Source organism: Podarcis bocagei, assembly GCF_964188305.1.
Source record: "Podarcis bocagei genome assembly, chromosome: 10".
NCBI lineage: Eukaryota > Metazoa > Chordata > Lepidosauria > Squamata > Lacertidae > Podarcis > Podarcis bocagei.
Window position 1 is genome coordinate 16316212 of NC_138135.1, and position 20574 is coordinate 16336785.

General features: G+C 47.7%; 1 protein-coding gene across 6 annotated transcripts in view; it reads left to right on the forward strand.

Annotated features, from left to right (window-relative positions):
• Nucleotides 1–2335: 2335 nt before the first annotated feature.
• Nucleotides 2336–20574, forward strand: part of SLCO1A2 (solute carrier organic anion transporter family member 1A2) — a 39685-nt gene continuing 21446 nt past the window's right edge. Inside the window, exons 1-4 of one of the 6 annotated variants that reach the window (XM_081210009.1) lie at nucleotides 2336–2356; nucleotides 15103–15210; nucleotides 18411–18552; nucleotides 19517–19649. In XM_081210009.1, coding sequence (XP_081066135.1) covers nucleotides 15163–15210; nucleotides 18411–18552; nucleotides 19517–19649 — 323 coding nt within the window. In that variant the 5' untranslated portion in view covers nucleotides 2336–2356; nucleotides 15103–15162. Of the gene's footprint in view, nucleotides 2357–8348; nucleotides 8456–8689; nucleotides 8841–15102; nucleotides 15211–18410; nucleotides 18553–18802; nucleotides 19135–19170; nucleotides 19310–19516; nucleotides 19650–20574 lie in introns of those variants that run through there. The other 5 variants (XM_081210008.1, XM_081210007.1, XM_081210011.1 and 2 more) reach the window with 5 other exon arrangements.

Here is a 20574-nt window from a genome sequence, read left to right on the forward strand (position 1 = left end):
GCACTCGAAATGTATGAGTCAATTATAGCCATTAAGTAGTGGCACTGGTTTCCTTTAACTTCTGAACTGAACTGGGCCTATTTAGGTGGAACCAGGGTTTAACCAAGCTTTTAACCAAGTTGGGAGGACAGCCTCAGATCACCCCAGCTCCGGACTGTCAGAAGGCAATGCGGACAGGCAGTAGAGGGGAAGTAGGAGAGGCAGCCTGTAAGCTGGGCTGGGCTGTTTGCAAAAAGGCTTTTAAACAGCCTTGCACTGTGCTTTGGCAGAGTGGAGGACCATGCTTCACCAGCATGTTCCCTCAGGGGTTGCACTGGTGAAATAATGGGGAGGGGGAGGAGACCCTGCGTCCCCTTCTTTCCCAGCCTCCCCACCCCCTCCTCTGTGTTTTAAAAACCCAAATAAAATGTGTGATTGGGAGACAGTGGAGGAAGAACTGCCCCCTCCCACTGAATTGATTCAGGGCCCAGTTGCAGGTCATGTCAGCTGCAGATTAGCCCTAGTGAGGGCTGATCCAAAGTCCCAGACTGCACAGCTGTGCCCATACAGAAAGGTAAAGGTAAAGGACACCTGGACAGTTAAGTCCAGTCAGTGACGTAGCGTGGGTTTTCAGCACCCGGGGCAAGGCAAGTAATTTGCGCCCTCTAACCCATGGATTTGTGCCCCCTAACCCTAACCCCCAGACGTTGCGCCCAGTGCGGCCGGCCCCCCCTGCACCCCCCACGCTACGCCACTGAGTCCAGTCGAAAGTGGCTATGGGGTTGCAGCATTCATCTCGCTTTCAGGCTGAGGGAGTTTGTCCACAGACAGCTTTCTGGGTCATGTGGCCAGCAGGACTAAACCACTTCTGGCACAATGGGACACTTTGATGGAAGCCACAGTGCACAGAAACGCTGTTTACCTTCCCGCTGCAGTGGTACCTATTTATCTTTTTTTAAAATAGTATTTTTATTAATTTTTCAACAAGAGTAACAAAATATAATAAAAAAACAAACAGTAACAAATGCAATAACATCCATAAACAAAGAGAATTATGCATACAAAAGAGAACTATGCATAAAACCATATGAATTCCATAAAGTGGAATTCTCCGAATCCCCTGACTTCCCTCCCCTCCCATTCCTGGTTCCCTAAATTTCTTATCAACTGCAAATCATTTCTACTCCAATCTTTTTCTAACCTCAGATTTACTGTACTATTTCTAAAATTACAAGTGTTCTTAAAATCCTGCCAAAGTATTTATCTGTTTACAATACATTTGCAAAAACATAATAAACATTTTCCATTCTTTTTAAAATTTATTGTCATCTTGATTTCGGAACTTTCCAGTTAGTTTCGCGATTTCAGCATAATCCATTAATTTAGTTTGCCACTCTTCTTTAGTCAGGACTGCTTCTTCTTTCCATCTTTGGGCTAACAGCATTCGAGTGCGGTACCTACCGTATTTTGCGCCCCATAAGACGCTCTGGCCCATAGGACGCACCTAGTTTTTTGGGGGGGAAATAAAGAAAAAAAAATTATTTTCCCCCCAGGTGCGGGGCTGGAAGAACCAGCTCGGGGAACAGTGGGAAGGCACGCTCTGCCTCCCCGCTGTCCCCCGAGCTTGTGGGGCTGGCGATGGGGAGAAGTGCGCTGATCCCGCGACTGCAGGCAGCTCTGCGCAGCCAACCGGAGCGGGGAGGGACGTCGCGCCCCACTCCTGGTGGCCGCGCAGAGCTGCACTGAGCCGGGGACCGCAGGCAGCTCTGCGCCACCATCCGGAGCGGGGCGGGACTTCGCCCCCGGCTCCCGGTGGCCGCGCAGAGCTGCGCTGATCCCGGGACTGCAGGCAGCTCTGTGCAACCCTCGGAGCCGGTCTCCCGAGGGTTGCGCAGAGCTTCCTGAAGCCTGGAGAGAGGGGTGCTCACCGACCCCTCTCGCTCTCCAGGCTTCAGCGAAAGCCTGCATTCGCCCCATAGGACGCACCCAGATTTCCCCTTCATTTTTGGAGGGGAAAAAGTGCGTCCTATAGGGCGAAAAATACGGTATTTATCTACTTGGACTGGCATGCTTTCGAACTGCTAGGTTGCCAGGAACTGGGACGGAGCAACGGGAGCTCACTCCTTTGCAGGGATTCGAACCACCGACCTTCCGATCAGCAAGCCCAAGAGGCTCAGTAATTTAGACCACTAAGCAAGATTGGCATTATTTACTCAGCTAGAGTGAAGCAAGTTAAAATGTGAGGCTGCAAATATTTGACAGAAGCCTATCATATAATGGCCGCCACATGCTAGTTAATTTTCAACACGTTGGGAAATAAAAGATCAAAGGCAAAATCAGGAAACATCATTCCACATGTTCCTAAGCAGTCACAGCGGTAAGTGAATGACAGCATCTGTTTTACTAAAGTTCTTGAGTGTGGGTTTGTTTTAATATTCAAGTGTGGTTGCTGACAGAGCAGGAAAAAGGGCCATCTCAGCTCTTCTGCCTTTGACTGTGTCACTTGGTGTGCAGAAATCAGAAAACGGTGTGGAGATGAACATGGTCGCCTGCTAGATTTCTTCATGCCAAGGTGCTGTTGCAGGTTTCGTTACATGGTCTGGTTAAAAACTTGGCAACCCTGTTTTTGAAGGGTTCCGTCTGCAGTGCAAAATGTACAGACTCCTGTGGGTTCCGAAATAAGTGATGTTTCTGCAGATTGATTCTCTTGCTCTAGGCAGGTTCAAGCTACGCCGGGTAGCATTGCCAGGCCTAGGGCATGCCAACCTGACCTCCTTGTTGCTTGTCTCGTTCCCTGTTGTCAACTTTTTCAGGTTGGTTCCATCCATCTGCTCAAAGTGGACTTGAATAGGGTGGAGGGGGGAAGAGGAGTCAGAAGGGCTTGAAATGTACCAAAATGGGGCAGGTTGGCAGAATATGGAGGGGGGGGGAATCGTGACAAGCCCCCTAGAGACCTAGCCCTGGTTTGAGAGCAGAAACAGTAAGAGGTAATCAAATAGATTTCCTGTTAAATGGCAACATATGAAGGCGTACCTGATTAACTAAAAGCAGTGATCAATTTACGTGTGGTTTACCCATATTTGTTTTGGAAATTTTACAGATTTTATCTGTGTTTTAGTAGTGGTTATTTCACACACACAAAATAGTTTTGCAGATCACAGCTGTGTTTTATCTACAGTTTTATTGTGTACATTGCTTATGAGAGGTCTTGATTAGGCAGCTTAGACAGTGGTACCTCGGGTTACATACGCTCCAGGTTACATACGCTTCAGGTTACAGACTCCGCTAACCCAGAAATAGTACCTTGGGTTAAGAACTTTGCTTCAGGATGAGAACAGAAATTGTGCTCCAGTGGCGCAGTGGCAGCAGGAGTCCCCATTAGCTAAAGTGGTACCTCAGGTTAAGAACAGTTTCAGGTTAAGTACGGACCTCTGGAATGAATTAAGTACTTAACCTGATGTACCACTGTATAGCTTTGCACATAAAACAGTGATAATGAGATTATGACAGTCTACTACATTTCCCTTCCCTTTCTTCTGTCTGTGGAGGGGTGGGGTTAGGCGAACATATTTGCCACACCCCACACCCCTAGAAGAAGAGGAGTGATTGGATCCTCCCATTTGCTTCGCTCACATGCCCAGACTTGTTTGATTGGACTCCTTGTTCTGGTTATGTTGACTGGCAGATCCTTCAGCTGTTCGGCAGTTCGAATCCCCGTGATGGTGTGAGCTCCCGTTGCTCTGTCGCAGCTCCTGCCATCCTAGCAATTTGAAACCATGCCAGTGCAAGTAGATAAATAGGTACCACTGCAGCAGGAGGGTAAATGGCATTTCTGTGCGCTCTGGTTTCCATCACGGTGTTCTGAAGCGGTTTAGTCATGCTGGCCACATGACCCAGAAAGCAGGCTCCCTTGGCCTGAAGAAAGATGAGCACCACAACCCCATAGTCACCTTTGATGGGACTTAACCATCCAGGATCCTTTACCTTTTTTTAAAAAAAACTTTAATAAATATAACCTGTTTCCCCACATTCCTGTTGCCCTGCATCTTCTTTCGATGTGATAGCAATACAGTGGTGCCTCGCAAGACGAAATTAATCCGTTCCGCGAGTCTCTTCGTCTTGCGGTTTTTTCGTCTTCCAAAGCATGGCTATTAGCGGCTTAGCAGCTATTAGCGGCTTAGCGGCTTAGCGGCTATTAATGGCTTAGCGGCTATTAACGGCTTAGCGGCTTAGCAGCTTTAAGAAAAAGGAAACAAACTCGCAAGAACTCGCAAGACGTTTCGTCTTGCGAAGCAAACCCATAGGGAAATTTGTCTTGCGGAACGACTCAAAAAACGGAAAACTCTTTCGTCTTGCGCGTTTTTCGTCTTGCGAGGCATTCGTCTTGCGAGGTACCACTGTAGCTGTATTTAGATGACGGGTGAAAATATACGTCTTTGTCCAGAGTTTTTGGAACCTGAGGGCATTGATGTTGGTTGGAGTTGAGACTTAGGGCTCAGCTATACAGCTGCAAATATAACGTTTTAAGCGTGCTTTAAGTGCATTATATAAATGTGACACTAGATGGTGACAGTGAGCTAATGGCAAATTCAATATATATTTTATTTTTTTATTTTTTAAAATAAATTTTAAATGCATTTTCACAGAATTAAATATATATATATATGTCTAGACTCAGCCTTAGTGTTCCTGTTTGGTCCTGGAGGGGTGGTTCTCTTTGCATTACTGTTTATATTATACGTGGTGCTGTTAAGCTGCCATGCACTTTGAGCTGCAGGAAGGAGCAGGGGTAGAAGGACTCTGATAAATAAATAAATATTACCACTAGCTAGCACCAATTTCTTTCTTTCCTTTCCGTTTATTATATTCATATTCTGCCCTTCTTCACAAAGTTGCCCAGGGTATCAAACACAAAAAGGTGTATATTGGAGTGGAGGGATATAATACAATTTAAAATATTGCCATAAGGGGCTCAAAACGCAGCTTTCCATAGTTATATAGTTTAAACAATCACACACAAACAGAAAGTTTCCCAAGAGCTAATGCAGCTCTTTGAGCAGCCAAAGGTTGACACCCCTCCCCCTTGCTGTAGACTGCAAATAGGTTCTTTAACCTGGAAGACCACATTATGAGTTCTGCACAAAGGGGTCCAGCGGCGAATACAGGTGCTCCCAGACTGGCAGTATTTTGCTGGAAGGATTCTGGGTCATCCTGGAACTTTAGGTTTGCCCAGTGGATTAAAGCTCTGCTGCAAAATTTAATAAACTTGCTTTGAAAAAAGGGAAAGAAACAAACTTTTTGCCTTTTGGAAAAGTGATGGGGAAATGCACTGCAAAGCGTGGGACTGATGAATGATTAACAAGAAGGTTTGTAAAAAAAATAATTTGCAAGCAAATCAGTTTGAGTTCAGGATGCAGGGTGATGGCGCTGCAACTGCTCTGTAACCAAATCAGAACGAATGCTTAGTAAATACCAGACATGAGGTAAAAAGGTTAAGGACCCCTGGATGATTAAGTCCAATCAAAGGCGACTACAGTGGTGCCTCGCAAGACGAAATTAATTCGTTCCGCAATTCTCTTCGTCTTGCGGTTTTTTCGTCTTGCGATGCGCGGTTTCCCATAGGAATGCATTGAAAATCAATTAATGCGTTCCTAGGGAAACCGCCTTCAGACCAGGTCCGGGGACAGTCTGTCCCCGGACTTCTTCTGAAGGCTGGGGGGGGGACAAGGGCTTTTCTTCCCACCCCCAGCATTTTAAAAAAACCCTGGGACAGCGGAGGACTTCTCCGCTGTCCGGGGCGATCTTAAAATGCTGGCGGGCGGCATTTTAAAATCGCCCCGGACAGCGGAGGACTTCTCCGCTGTCCGGGGCGATTTAAAAGCCCCTGGGAAGGCAGGCAGGGGGGACAAAGACTTTCGCCCCCTGCCCGCCTTCAGAAGGTGTCCCCGCCCCCCCTCCCCACTTCGGAACAGCTGCAAAAGACGTCCGGGGGAAGCGGGGAAGCGAAGCGCTTCGCTTCCCGCTTCCCCCGGACCTCTTCTGAAGCAAGGGGCTGGGGGGAGATCGCTATCTCCCCCCAGCCCCTTGCTTCAGAAGAGGTCGGGGGAAGCGGGAAGCGAAGCGCTTCGCTTCCCCGCTTCCCCCGACGTCTTTTGCAGCAAGGGGCTGCAGGGAGATCGCTATCTCCCCCCAGCCCCCTGCGACCCTCCCCCGGCTGGAGAGGTGACGCGCGCCATCCCGAGCGGGGCGGGACTTAGCGCCCTGCTCGGGATGGTGGCGCAGATCTGCCTGCAGTCCCAGGACGGCAGACAGCTCTGCGCTGGCATCCAGAGCGGGGTGGGACTTAGCGCCCCGCTTGGGATGGCGGCGCAGATGTGCCTGCCGTCCCTGGACGGCAGACAGCTTTGCGCGGCCATCTGGAGCGGGGCGGGCTTCTCCCCCGGCTCCCGATGGCCGTGCAGAGCCCGCGCTGACCCCGGCACGGCAGACAGCTCTGCGCCGCCATCCCGAGCGGGGCGGGACTTCTCTGCTGTCCCGGGGAGATTTTAAAATGCTGGGGGTCGGCAGCGAACGCTTCGCTCCCGCCCGCCAGCATTTTAAGATCGCCCGGGGCAGCGGAGAAGTCTCCGCTGTCCCGGGAAGGCAGGCGGGGGGAGCAAAGACTTTTGCCCCCCGCCGGCCTTCAGAAGAGGTCCAGGACCTCTTCTGAAGGCCGGCTGTGGGCGAAAGTCTTTGCTCCCGACCGCCAGCAATTTAAAACAGGTCCCCGGAGATTTCCCTATGGGCTTTCGTCTTGCGAAGCAAGCCCATAGGGAAATTCGTCTTGCGAAGTGCCTCCGAAACAGAAAACCCTTTCGTCTTGCGGGTTTTCCGTCTTGCGAGGCATTCGTCTTGCGGGGTACCACTGTATAGGGTTGTGGTGCTCATCTCGCTTTCAGGCTGAGGGAGCTGGCGTTTTTCCACAGACAGCTTTCTGGGTCATGTGGCCAGCATGACTAAACCGCTTCTGACACAACAGAACACCGTGACAGAAATCAGAGTGCACGGAAACGCCGTTTACCTTCCCGCCACAGTGGTACCTATTTATCTACTTGCACTGGTGTGCTTTCGAACTGCGAGGTTGGCAGGAGCTGGGACAGAGCAATGGGAGCTCACTCTGTGGCAGGGATTCAGACTGCCGACCTTCTGATCAGCAAGCCCAAGAGGCTCAGTGGTTTAGACCACAGCACCACCCTCATCCAGACATAAGGCCTCTGTGGACTTGTGGTTATTTTGAGGGTGTCTTCTGCAAAATGCCATTGACATGATAACAGCGCAGCAGTGGTGGATTTATAATGGACCGTCCACACACACCATTCTGCTCTATTAGTTGTTCTGCGATGCTTCCCCAATTTTATTGCATTATTGCTGTCAGAAGGGGAGCTATAGCACAACCAAAGCGAAACAACGGAAAAACCTGGAACATTTGTGGTGGGATCGTTTTTAGGTTTTCAAAACAGGGGCGTAGTGTGGTGGTGCGTGAGGGTCACGCCCCTGGGTGCACAAATTTTGAGGGGATGTGAACCCGCGCCCCGAAGAAAGTGCCCCCAGTGCGGTGTGGCCCTGTGCTCTTCTCTGCCTGCCAAGGGCCACATTGACCAGTCAGGTTCCCCCCTGTGTGGGCGGGCAGACGGTTCAGCTTGGCCCCATTTTGCTCCAGTGGGGGTGAGGTTGCTCTGGCAGTGGCCACCCCCTGCCTGGTGCCTGCACACCTGCCCTGGATGCCAGCAACGAATGCTATGCCACTGTTTCAGTAGGAAGCTGCAGGACATCATACCCCAGTCCGAAATTAAACAGCATGTATACAACAATTTTTAGCGGATGCAAACAGTGTTTTAGGGTTTTGTAAAGTTTATTATGATTTCATTTTATAATAAAACAGAAACAAGAGTCATGAAAACTGTATTGAAAGCAAGATCGTGTATGTGCCCTGGTGCCATCATGAAAAGGATTCCTGCAGGAGTCCATAGTGGTGCCCACTCAGCTGCTGTTGGACTCCAACTCCCATCATCCCTGACAATTGGCCATGCTGGGAGTTGTAGTCCAACAGAAGGCACCATATTGGTTGCCCCTGGACTCCCAACTGCTGTGCAAGCTTTATGAAAGCAAAGCAAAGCAAATGCTCAGTTAAACAGTTCATCTCTAGAGGAGCCAGTGTTCATTATCTCAGTTTCACTGTGTACATATTTTGCCTTTAATGAGCACATCAGTGCAACATTTTGGATCCTGTTAGGGGTTAATGGCAGCCGACTGGCCAGAACTCAAGGTAATCAAAGACCTGCAGGGATTAAAATTGTTTAGGGAATTACCCAAGACTCAAGTCTTTTTACAAGCTTAGCTGAAAAAGGAAGAGAGAGCAGAGGAGACATTCAGGTAGTGTGTGGTCCGATCCTGGTCTGAAATGGAAACGGAAGCCAAGATGAGTGATAGCATCAAGGTAGGCAATCCAAGGTTGTGCCTAGTTTATTGTCTGAAACGCACTTGCAAGAATAGAGAGGAGAGCTGTAAAGAGAGATATGACCATGTCTTGAAGTGGGGCAGTTTTCTGGGTTATTTATTTTGGCTCAAGGTCCCCCTGTTTCTTGTTTCTTTCTCCCGCTCAGCAGGTCACTGCTGAATATAACAAAAGTTTCACTTAGACTTCTTCTAAGAAAGAAGTACATTCAGTCCTGTTCTTTCCCCCGTTGTCTTGGTTTTGTGTCTCTCGTAAGAGATCCTTTCATTGCTCCACAACTGCAATGGCTTTATCCCAAAAGAAACTCCGATATGGGTTAGATTTGAGGAGAGAAGCCAATGGATTTGCCACTAACAGGATCAACGAGGTATGGATAGCAATAAAGCCATAAAGATGCCACAAGACGGAAAGAGATGGGAGGGAAGATCAGAATTGTAAATGGGGAGAAAAGTCATCTAATGGGAATGTTAAAAATAAACGATCAGAGTTTTGGTTTGATGCAGAGATGGGAAGCTTGCTTGGCACAGGGAATATATGATGTTACATTTATCTAGAAAGGACTAGAAGAGTCCTTTTTCAATAAACATTTTAAAGAATGTTGGGATTTGCAAGATTCTAACACACACACACACACACACAAAGCCTTTAGGTTGCATGCCATCAAATCCTAGACTGTAGCATGTTTTGGGTTGTTGTTTTTTGTTTTAGTTTTTTTTGCTGGCTCCCTTTGAACTAACAGATCAAGCGATTAAAAGAGTCGCACTGTACAAGCATTCTGAAAATGCTGCTCCCTTTAGTGACCTGAAGAAACGTCCAAAATAATTGTGTAACCAGAAGTTCAGGGAAATAAAACACCTGACGTTCTTTTAAAGCATTCCTTGGCACGGAGCTCGCAGGACTTTTGTGTATTGTGTTTTTCCGGCAAGCAGATTTTCATAACTGATGCTGCAATGGGGATGGTGTGTGTGTGGCGGGGGATTGGGGGCATGATATCTCTCCCGTGTTGCACCTAAAACTTTTCCTAAAGGAACAGCCAGCACTTCCAAATCGCAGCACTCTGTATATTTGAGGGCACATCGAGTTAACTAGCAAAATGCCGGTCAACATTTTTGTGTGTGCGCATGCGCATGTGTGTAAAGGGGGCTTGAACCTGCTGAGAGGCAAACTGTACACCTCTGCAAGGCATTGCCATAGAATCAGAGGATCACAGCACAGCACTCTCTGCACATCAAGGACGGAGTTTGGTACTATGGCACCTTGTGCTTGTCCAAAATTTGGCTCCCCCCAGTCCTTGCAACCTGCCAGACTTTGAGAAGGAGGTGTGAGGGCTGTGGCAGGGTCTTAGAGGCCACTGACCTCCTTCCCAATGCTGGGCAAGTATCACCTGGGCTTTAGGAAGGAGATGGGTGGACTCTAGGACCTTGACAGAGCCCTCACGCCTCCTCCCTGTAGCCAAGCAAATGATTCGCAGGTGCGCTCTCTGCTCAGCGCTCAGTGTGGGCGAACTGGTTGTGTGGCCCTAAAATTACCTCTGTGCTCAGTGTGGGGCCTTCTATGCATGATGAAGGAATGGCACCTCTAATAAACAGCTGTTCAGACACCACTTAAATATCTCGAGTGAGAGCCTTGCCAAACAGCTCTTAGCATAGGACATTTTGCCTGATGTTCAACAAAAATCTGCTTCCTTTTACGGCTCCCACCTCCATTTGCCCTGCTGCTTTCCCTCCAGGAAACTTGATCTTTAGTGCGGAATTGGAACAAACAGCAACTGGGTTTCCCCCCAGATTGCTGTTAGTTCTGATTTAGCGCTAAAGAATGGGTTTACCAGGGGATGGTGGCTGAGCAAAGGCAAAACCACTTGACCCATGTATAGAAAGTGGGAGTCAATGGGGAAAAACCACTTTCTAGGTGTGGGACAAGCCCATAGTCCCCACCCATTGGGCCTAAGCTGGAAAATGTTGCCCACCCCAAGTGTAAAGTGCAGATTTTTCAACTATGGCCAAACTGTTATGGTACATGTGTAATATTCCCATTGGGGAGAACAGTGTTGCCTTGCTCTCTAAGCAGTTCCTGGGGCAGCTCTACACTCTTGGGAAGAGAAAGTGCCAGTGGAAGTCAACACTGCCCTACCAATCTACGTAGCTGGGCAGGCTTGCCTAAACAGAAATAGTTTTAGCGGGTGCGAAAAAATAGTACACCTACCTGTTGTCAGTTGGTGTTGTGGACTGGCTGGATGCAGAGGAGTGGTGGAAGGAACCAGCCGGGGAATCCCCCAAGGGATGAAAGCTCAGAGCCTGGAGACTGGTGGTTAGAGAGAGAAGAGTTGAAGAGTTTACAGGGTTTAGTGAGCAGGGAGAATCTGTGGCAGAGAGAAGTCCAGAATCAGAAGATGAAGCAGGAGAGGAGGGAAGCCAAGAGGCAGAGATGAGGCAGGCTGCTGAAGAAGCCAGGGTGTCACCCCCTTCTGCTTTGACAATCTACCCTCCCTGCCCCCAGTCTCCCAGAACTAGAAGAGGTATGAAGAGGGTTGAGCAGAGACAGACAAGGCGAAGAAGTCTCAGGTTGCTTGGGAAGGACTTGGGGGAAGAGGAGACTTAGAGAGCTGTGGAAAGTGAGGTTCTTCAGTCCTTGCAACTGCCTCATTGAGGCAAGATCTACTGTGAGGATTTGCTATGCCCATTCGGCCTGAGCTGTTTTGTTTCTTTGAATAAAGAATTAACTTCATTGAGACCTTGTGAGCTATTGCTGACCTGCTCCTGACTCCCGCCTTGACAGTTGGCAGGGAGTCCCAATGTGCAGGTGCTGCCACATGGAAATATTGATTCTTTACAAAGGCAGAACAAGTATTACTTGGCACCTGCAACCAGCTCTGCAGATTGAAGCGGTCGAGTGGGTAAGGTAAACTGGTCCCGAGTTGCTAAGAGCTTCACATACCGATAATAACACATTAAACAAGCAGCTTTCTCTCCTGCAAACCAGCAGACCTCCTCCCCAGAAATTGGCACTGCAGTCTAGAGTTGCCTTCAGCCAACATCTCTCTCTCTCCTCTCTCTCTCGTCTCTTCTAAAGTGGAAACTATTGTTTGATTCTCATTAACAATCCTGTGCCCTCTCCTTCCCATCACCGAGCTCTGATAGGTATCTTATTGTTCAAACTCAACAGACAGATGGCCAACCAACTCCCAACCATTAGCTCTCATCCCCTGACCATTATAGGCTACTATACTTACAGCAGGTTTATGGGATGCCACCTCACATCTTTTTCAGGGGGATCTGAAACTTCCCCACTTCTTTTCAAGGAATGTAATTGAGCCTAACCTTAAATGAAGCTATCCCACTTCATTTTCCTCTTCTTCCTATGTCAAGCAAGCACCCAGCAAAAAGAAAAGCCAGCAGAAGCTGTTATGCTTTTGGACAAGTTCATAAGAGAACGAACTTGTATTGTTGAGAGAGAGAGAGAGAGGATCTCAAATGCATTGAGTCCAGAGATGTACATGGGTTTTGTATTTTAATCCAGAATAAAGAATCTCGGTGTGCTTATTTAGGTAAGAATCTGCAGGATCAGGGACACGGGTGGCACTGTGGTCTAAACCACAGAGCCTAGGCCTTGCTGATCAGAAGGTCGGCAGTTCGAATCCCCACGACGGGGTGAGCTCCCGTTGTTCGGTCCCAGCTCCTGCCCACCTAGCAGTTTGAAAGCACATCAAGTGCAAGTAGATAAATAGGTACCACTCTGGTGGGAAGGTAAACGACATTTCTGTGCGCTGCTCTGGTTCGTCAGAAGTGGCTTAGTCATAATGGCCACATGACCTGAAGCTGTCTGCAGAAAAATGCCAGCTCCCTTGGCCTATAGAGTGAGATGAGCGCACAACCACAGAGTCGTCCGTGACTGGGCCTAACGGCCAGGGGTACCTGCAGGATCAAGACATGGAGAAAATAGAGCCGTTTCAGCAGTGTACATGCTTTGAAGCTCAGCATATTTCCTGTCTCTTTCTGGGTGATGTGCAGAGGGTCTCTGCGCACATATTAAGATTAGTGATGAACACATTGAGCCCAGTATAATTTGCAATGTGCCTGTTGAATTACAAATCCACTGGCATAAACTTGGGTGGAAATTAGGAACAGAGAAAGCTGCCTTATACTGAGCCAGCCTGCTGTCTCATCTAGATCAAGATTCTTGTGAGTTTGGACAGGATGTGTTTGTGTTAGGCTGTTTGCCCCAGCCCCTTCTAATTCCTCAATCCAGCAAGGATTAAAATCTAATAGAGGATGCAATTGTTGGAATCACCAGGACAGCTCCTTTGTGACTTAATGGTCCTCTAAGTATGGGTCCGTATAGTAAAAGCTATGGTTTTCCCAGTAGTGATGTATGGAAGTGAAAGCTGGACCATAAAAAAGGCTGACCACCGAAGAATTGATGCTTTTGAATTATGGTGCTGGAGGAGACTCTTGAGAGTCCCATGGACTGCAAGAAGATCAAACCTATCCATTCTTAAGGAAATCAGCCCTGAGTGCTCACTGGAAGGACAGATCCTGAAGCTGAGGCTCCAATACTTTGGCCACCTCATGAGAAGAGAAGACTCCCTGGAAAAGACCCTGATGTTGGGAAAGATGGAGGGCACAAGGAGAAGGGGACAACAGAGGACGAGATGGTTGGACAGTGTTCTCGAAGCTACGAACATGAGTCTGATCAAACTGCGGGAGGCAGTGGGAGACAGAAGTGCCTGGCGTGCTCTGGTCCATGGGGTCACGAAGAGTCGGACACGACTAAACGACTAAACAACAACAACAAAGTATGGGTCGTTAGGGTAGCAAAGGAAGTGGCTTTGTGCCAGAGGTATGTGTGTGAGAGAGCTGGGCTAGAAGCAGGATGCAGGCAGAAACCTGAGTGGGAGAGACATGCTTGATTTATGCTTGAATCCAAGACTGTGGCTATGGGAAAAGCAAGACCTTCTTGCGGCCTCAGGGTCTTCATAGGCTAAGGTTGTATATGTGTGTAAATAAACTATATAGCCTAAAAACACTACCATCTCCCTCATTCCGGGGAAACTGAATCCTGGGTAAGTGCCTGGAAGCTCTGGAATTGTAAACTGCCTGGAGATTGGGATAGCATGTAACAATATTCTGGCAGGGTTTCAGACAGGGGGCACTGTCCACCGCTGAAGTTCCACTGGTGCAACAGACCGATGGAATGCTCTCTTCATCATTTGCCCCTTCCACCCTACCAAATCAGTTCCAGTTTCTGGGACCCTCTGAAGTAGTTTGTGGAAGCAGGCAGCAGGAGGAGAGGAACTGGAGGTCTCCTTGGGCAAGCAAAACTCTTCCTTCACAGTGTTAGATGCAACCCAGCCTGACCTAGAGATGCTGGAGACCTTGAACTTGAGACCTTCTGCTATGAAGTTATTTGTTACCACCAGATTTCAAAGTGTCTGAATTCTTGCACATCACCGAAGTGCATCTGGGGAATGTGGCATGCACAATGCAACATTCTTTCCCAACACATGCATTGCGGTATCATGGCATTTTATGATCGGTTGTGATCTCATGTTGTTTGCTTATAATCTCGTTGTTTCAAACTAAGAAAACATTTTCTAAAATCATTGAATGAGGGCTCACAATGCTTTGAAGAATTATGAAACTACTAGAGTTGACTTATGAATGCGCTAGTTTTTGAGTGGCATCATTAATCAATGGGTTGTCGCTGATGCTAGTGGCACTCAGAGTAGATCTATGGAAATAAATGGATATGGCCAACTTAGGTTCATTATTTTCAGTGGGTCTGCTTTGAGTAGTTGGATGTAACCCAATGTGTTTTAGCTGTATAACTCTATTTCCCTATATTGTCATATTCAGGAACAACAATTTGATTAGTTTACTCAAAGGATCATTTTACTCCATATGTGTCCACACAATCACTTTGATCTGCAGAATTGGCACTTTCCCAAGTGAGGCCCTGAGGACTGGCTGTCTTCCTTTGTAGCTTATAAAAGCAAACCAACATTGGTGGCTGCCCTTTTTACTACAATAAATAGTTCTGGTATGATTCCTTCTAGCTGGAAGAGAGTAGTAGTAGCCATGCCCATTTTTTAAAAAGAGTCAAGCCAATGACCAAGGAAATTATAGACCTATCAGCTTGCTGTCAATTATGGGTATTTATGCATGAACCAAGATCAATAGTTTCTCTGTGTCCTACGTACATAAGGTGTACCTAAGAGCCCAATGCTATGCATGTTTTCAGACGTCAGCCCTATTGATTTCACTGCAGATTATTTCCAGGTAGGTAAACTGAAAGCACCATGCATCCATAAGCAGTTTCTTGTATATGCAAGCTGTCTGACAGATGAGTCCCTGTTGCTTATCGAGAGGCAAGAGGTGGCAGGGAAGTCATCACAGTGCAAACACACTGGCGGGAGCATTGGATTGGCTTTGATGATGGGTTTGCACCTCGCTGACTTCCCTGCCACCTCACCCCACCCAGTAAACAATAGCTACCCACATGCAGGGAATGTAGTTTATTAGCTGTGTACCCCACCACCCCATCCGCAAGCTGTTTTGCATACCACTCTATAGTATTTTTAAACTTAGTCTTGCTATGACCAGTACACTTCTTTTCATCTTTTCCTTTAAAAGGATGCTGGGAAAGATACAACTAACCACAAGGAAGATTCCACAGCCGATTCAAAAAGCACAATGAAAGGAGCTAAGGAGCCATCTATATTCTGTATGAGCAAGCTGAAGGTAAGAAAAATGCTATGACTCTTTTGTTGCGGATGGATCTGTGCAGACCCCTTGAGAAAGTTGTTGAGCACCTAAGAAGGTTGGTTGACTTTCCTTTTAATCCTGTAAATTAATGAATACTGACTCTTGAGTTTCCGCCTCCTTTGCAAAGGAGAGATGCCCCTTGTGTAATTTACACACAAATGGTTGTGTGACCATTATCCAAATACCTGAGCACATAGGAATTGGAACCGACGGCATGCTAAAGGGGAGAAAAGCAGACACCTGTTATCTGCCCTCCTATCTCAATTAAGCAGCATGAAGCAGAACAGTCAGTGTGGGCTAGATAATCCAAGAAAACTTGCAGTACTCAACTCAAGGATTCTAATTTAAGATACTCATTAACAATTCAAGAGCAAAGCAAGCAAAGAAAATGGTAATTGTATTAACATAAATCAAGCAGTATTTGCTAACCAGCCCTTACATTGGATAGGTAAAGGTAAAGGGACCCCTGACCATTAGGTCCCGTCACAGACGACTCTGGGGTTGCGGCGCTCATCTCGCTTTATTGGCCAAGGGAGCCGGCGTACAGCTTCCAGGTCATGTGGCCAGCATGACTAAGCCGCTTCTGGCAAACCAGAGCAGCGCACGGAAACACTGTTTACCTTCCCGCCGGAGTGGTACCTATTTATCTACTTGCACTTTGACATGCTTTCGAACTGCTAGGTTGGCAGGAGCAGGGACCAAGCAATGGGAGCTCACCCCGTCAGGGGATTCAAACTGCCAACCTTCTGATCAGCAAGCCCTAGGCTCTGTGGTTTAGACCACAGCGCCACCCACGTCCACCCACATACATTGGATAGATCAGGAGTGAGGAACTCTTCTCAACCAAGGGCCACATTCTCTGATGGGTAACTTTCCCATGAGCCACATGCTGATTGTGGGCAGGGCCAGAGGCAAAAGTTGGTGGAACCTTGGCTGTGGTTCTTCTTACTTTATATGGTAAGGTAAAGGTAAAGGTACCCCTGCCCGTACGGGCCAGTCGTGTCCAACTCTAGGGTTGTGCGCCCATCTCACTTAAGAGGCTGGGGGCCAGCGCTGTCCGGAGACACTTCCGGGTCACGTGGCCAGTGTGACGTAGCTGCTCTGGCGAGCTGGCACCAGCGCAGCACACGGAAACGCCGTTTACCTTCCCGCTATAAAGCGGTACCTATTTATCTACTTGCACTTAGGGGTGCTTTTGAACTGCTAGGTGGGCAGGTGCTGGGACCGAATGACGGGAGCGCACCCCGCCGCGGGGATTCGAACCACCGACCATGCGATCGGCAAGCCCTAGGCGCTGAGGTTTTACCCACAGCGCCACCCGCATCCCTTTATATGGTAGGCTGATCCCATTGGGACCAATGGGGTGGAAGGCAGGGAATAGATGGAGCCAGAACCAATTGTAGATGGAGCCACCTCAACCTAGTGTTGCCTGTCTCCTTTACATGGTGCAAGACTGAAGCCAAGACTATGCCTGCCCTAGACTGGTTGTAAGTAAGACGGCAGGTAGGCACAGGCTGGATTTACTTGTGTCGTATAAAAGTTGGGCTTCTAACCATTTGTGTCCATAAGCCTTAGCTCATCTTTTAATCCCCCCCCCTTTATCCTTTAATTTGTTTATATGAGAAAACCAGAGGAAGGAGCAAAGACCACAGTTTATCCGGTTTCCTTAAGGGCACCGCTTCTCGAGATTTAAGTGCATGGCATCGACTCCATAGGCATGGGATAAAGGAAGAGAAGGACAGCCGACTGAATTGCATTCTGGGTGTCAGGTTTATGGTCTGTCTGTGGTCCCAAGCAGAACTAATGGGATTAAGGCTTATCAGTATTGGATTTCCATGGCCTCTTTAAGTCTTGGGATTAAACATGACACTGTTGTTTCTCACTTTGTGTCAAGTAGATCCAGGGTCCTTCTCAGTGTCCTATTAGGGAGGACAGGAAAGGGGGCAATATAACACAGAGAGAAAGGGTCGATCAGACTCAGAGAGAAGAGGTAATTTTGCATGCACACATGGAAGGGGGCAATCACACACATGGGGAATGAAGCAATCACATACCAAGAAAAGGGCAATTTCACATATACCTATGGAAATTGTTCATATGCACAGAGAAAAGGGCAATTATATACACATGCACACTCACAGAGCTTGCCAGCTGTCAGGAGCCGGAGTCAGGAGCAGGTCAGCAATAAAGCCACTGCTGTCAGTGAAGTTAACTTTTTATTCAAAGAAACACTGTCGTCACAGCAACTCTTTTGCCTCAAGGAGACAGTTGCAAGAACAGAAGGACCACACCTTCCCAGCACTCTCGAAGGCTCCTCCTCCTCAAGCTTTGTCGCCTTGTCTCTCTTTGCTCTCGTCTTCTGGTTCTGGGAGACCCGGGAGGAGGTGAGCTAGTCACACCAGGAGGGGGAGATTCCCTGGCCTCTTCAGCAGTGTGCCTCCTCTCTGCCTCTTGACCCACCTCTACTTCTGCCTCTGATTCTGAACTGCTCTCTGCCATAGCCTCTTCATCCTCACTAAACCCTGTTGCCTCTTCAACTTCTAACACCTCCTCCTCCCAGTCTGCTCCCTCTTCTCCCTCTGGCCACTCATTGTCTGCTCCTGGCTCTAAGCCCTTCTTCCCCTGAGGGTTCCCCAGCTGGTGCCTCCCACCACTCCTTTGCATCCATCCAGCCCATGACATTGACCATCAAGATTTGCAAGTGTTGCTAGACTTGTGTGTGCATATGCCTAACCCCATTCTATTTGGCTACGATTGGATGGAGTCAAGAGGTGGAGCATGTGAATATTCTTGCCCCTCTCCATACCTTTCCACCCTAAATTACAGGATAACATTTACGCCAGCCCTTCGTTTTGCAATTTCAAGAGCTTGACGATCTTTGAATCCACCTAACAAGGTCCTTTTGACCAAACTGCGGGAGGCAGTGGAAGACAGAAGTGCCTGGCGTTCTCTGGTCCATGGGGTCACGAAGAGTCGGACACAACTAAACGACTAAACAACAACAACAACAAACAAGGTCCTATGAGTTTGACCAAACTGTGGGAGGCAGTGGAAGACAGGAGTGCCTGGCGTGCTCTGGTCCATGGGGTCACGAAGAGTCGGACACGACTAAACGACTAAACAACAACAACAAGGTCCTATTGTTGATTTAATGAGTTCTCCATATTCTCTTCTAGGTCTTTCTGGTGTCGCTATCTTTTGCTTATCTTGCCAAGACCATGTCTGGGGCTTACATGAACAGCATGCTCACACAGATTGAACGGCGTTTCAACATCCCTGCCTCGTTGGTTGGTGTGATAAATGGAAGCTTTGAAATGGGTATGCAAGTGAAAAGGTTGATGAGAATTCAACCATAGCTTAACAGGCATGTCTAAATGCATAGAACGACCAATCCAGGAATAGTGGACATCCTTAAAACCTGGCAAGGTCCACATCCCTTCTGTTGTAACCTGTTGAGGGCCACATGCCTTTGATTGGTAGAATCAGAGCAATGATAGGTGGAGCTAGAGACAAAAGTGTTCTGAACTATCTAGAATAAAGAACACTCTGCTTTTATTTTCGCCATGGCTACCTTGAATTCCCAAACTTACGCAAGTCTTTACAGAAGTAAACCCCATTGAGAATGATGGGGGATCACTCTCAAAAGTATATGCAGGGTGTATAAAAAGATTAGTACAACAGACCAATAGAGCTACTGTTCTAGAAAAAAGCTCACTTTAGTGAGCTATATGCTAGGACGGTGCCACTCAGAAAAGCCCAACCTTGAACTGAATTGAGACAATTTGGGATGAATCCAGATCAGGTTGAAGAAAGTCTGGATTGTTCTGGAGCAGTTTGGATTGACCCAAATCGATCCAGAGTGATTGGTAGCTCAAAACACTCTCTCCGAGAGCCAGACAGGTTGTCACCAAATTGTTACGAAGCGTGAGAATAACGCCTTATTAGGAGAACACGATTAGCTCATTCAATGGCTAGTAGCCACGGTTGCTATGCTCTTCATCCACAGTCAAAGGTAGTATGCTTCTGAATATGAATTGCTGGAAACTGCAGGAGGGGAAAGTGCACTTGCACTCAGGTCCTGCTTGCACACAAGAAACAGAATCCCCATCCTGGATCCAACAAGATTGTGGAGGCAACTTCAAGGGGAGCAATTGGATGAGGTGTTTAGGGCAGCCAAATAGCTTGGACTGACTGCCTTTGCCTAACTCTCCTACTGAGACGCATGAGACTGAAGAGTGAATAACTTTGTACGGATGATAGTCTATGTTCTCTATTTCCACAGGCAACTTGCTGGTGATACCCTTTGTGAGCTACTTGGGATCAAAACTCCACAGACCACGCATGATCGCCATTGGTTGCATAGTTATGGGTTTCGGATGTTTTCTGATAGCGCTACCTCATTTCTTGATGGGAAGGTAAATCCCATTACTCATACTTCCGAGGTATACCTGTCTATGTGCTCCTGTTGGAACCTTGGGTTTTTCTCCTTGAAATAACATTGAAAATGCAACCCCACCCCATTTATCCCATGCACACCTGAACATCAAATTAAAGGAGAAGAATTAAGAAATAAATCTGCAGAAGCAGTTAGTAAGGGGCCTCTGATTAATAAGATTTTAATTGTAATATCAGTGTTTTGATGCTGGGAGAGTTGTATGTATATGTATAAAATCAGGGTAAACATTTAAGAAATACATTTGCAGACGTTATTAGAAAGGTATCTTTAATATGAGTTTTTTTGGGGGGGAGTTGTATGCTTGTTGGTATCCGTCTCTCTTGAGAGCAATGGATTGCGCTCCCTGGGTTGAAGACAAACAGCTATGGAATCACAGCAGCTGCTGTGGTTGCAGAGACTGGTAACTCACCACTGCTGCCTCCCATCTTCTTTTTGCTGCATTAGCAGCACAGAAGCAGTTTGATCACGGAAGCAGAGAGAATGAACAATGTCCCAGAACGCAGCACATCACAAGAGAAAATACCGTATTGGCCTGAATATAGCCCTCACATTGTTTTTTTTCCAAATTCCGACTGTGAAAAGTTAAAGTGTGGCTTATATTCAGAACCGAGCTCTGCACGCACACCTTCCGGCCCTACCGCCCTGAACAGGGGACGGGGCAGCTTGGGGAGGTAGTGCCAGGAAGCAGCGGCACAGTGTGGTCGGAACCAAGCACTGGCGCTGGCTTGGGGAGCGGGGCACCAGCCACCCCCCATTCAGGGCAGTAGTGCCGGGAGGTGGGCCGCACCCACAAATAAATCTTGAATTTTAAAGTTGCGGCTTATTTGTGGGTGCATCTTATATTCGGGCCAATACAGTATATGGAATGTTTGCACATAATGCAG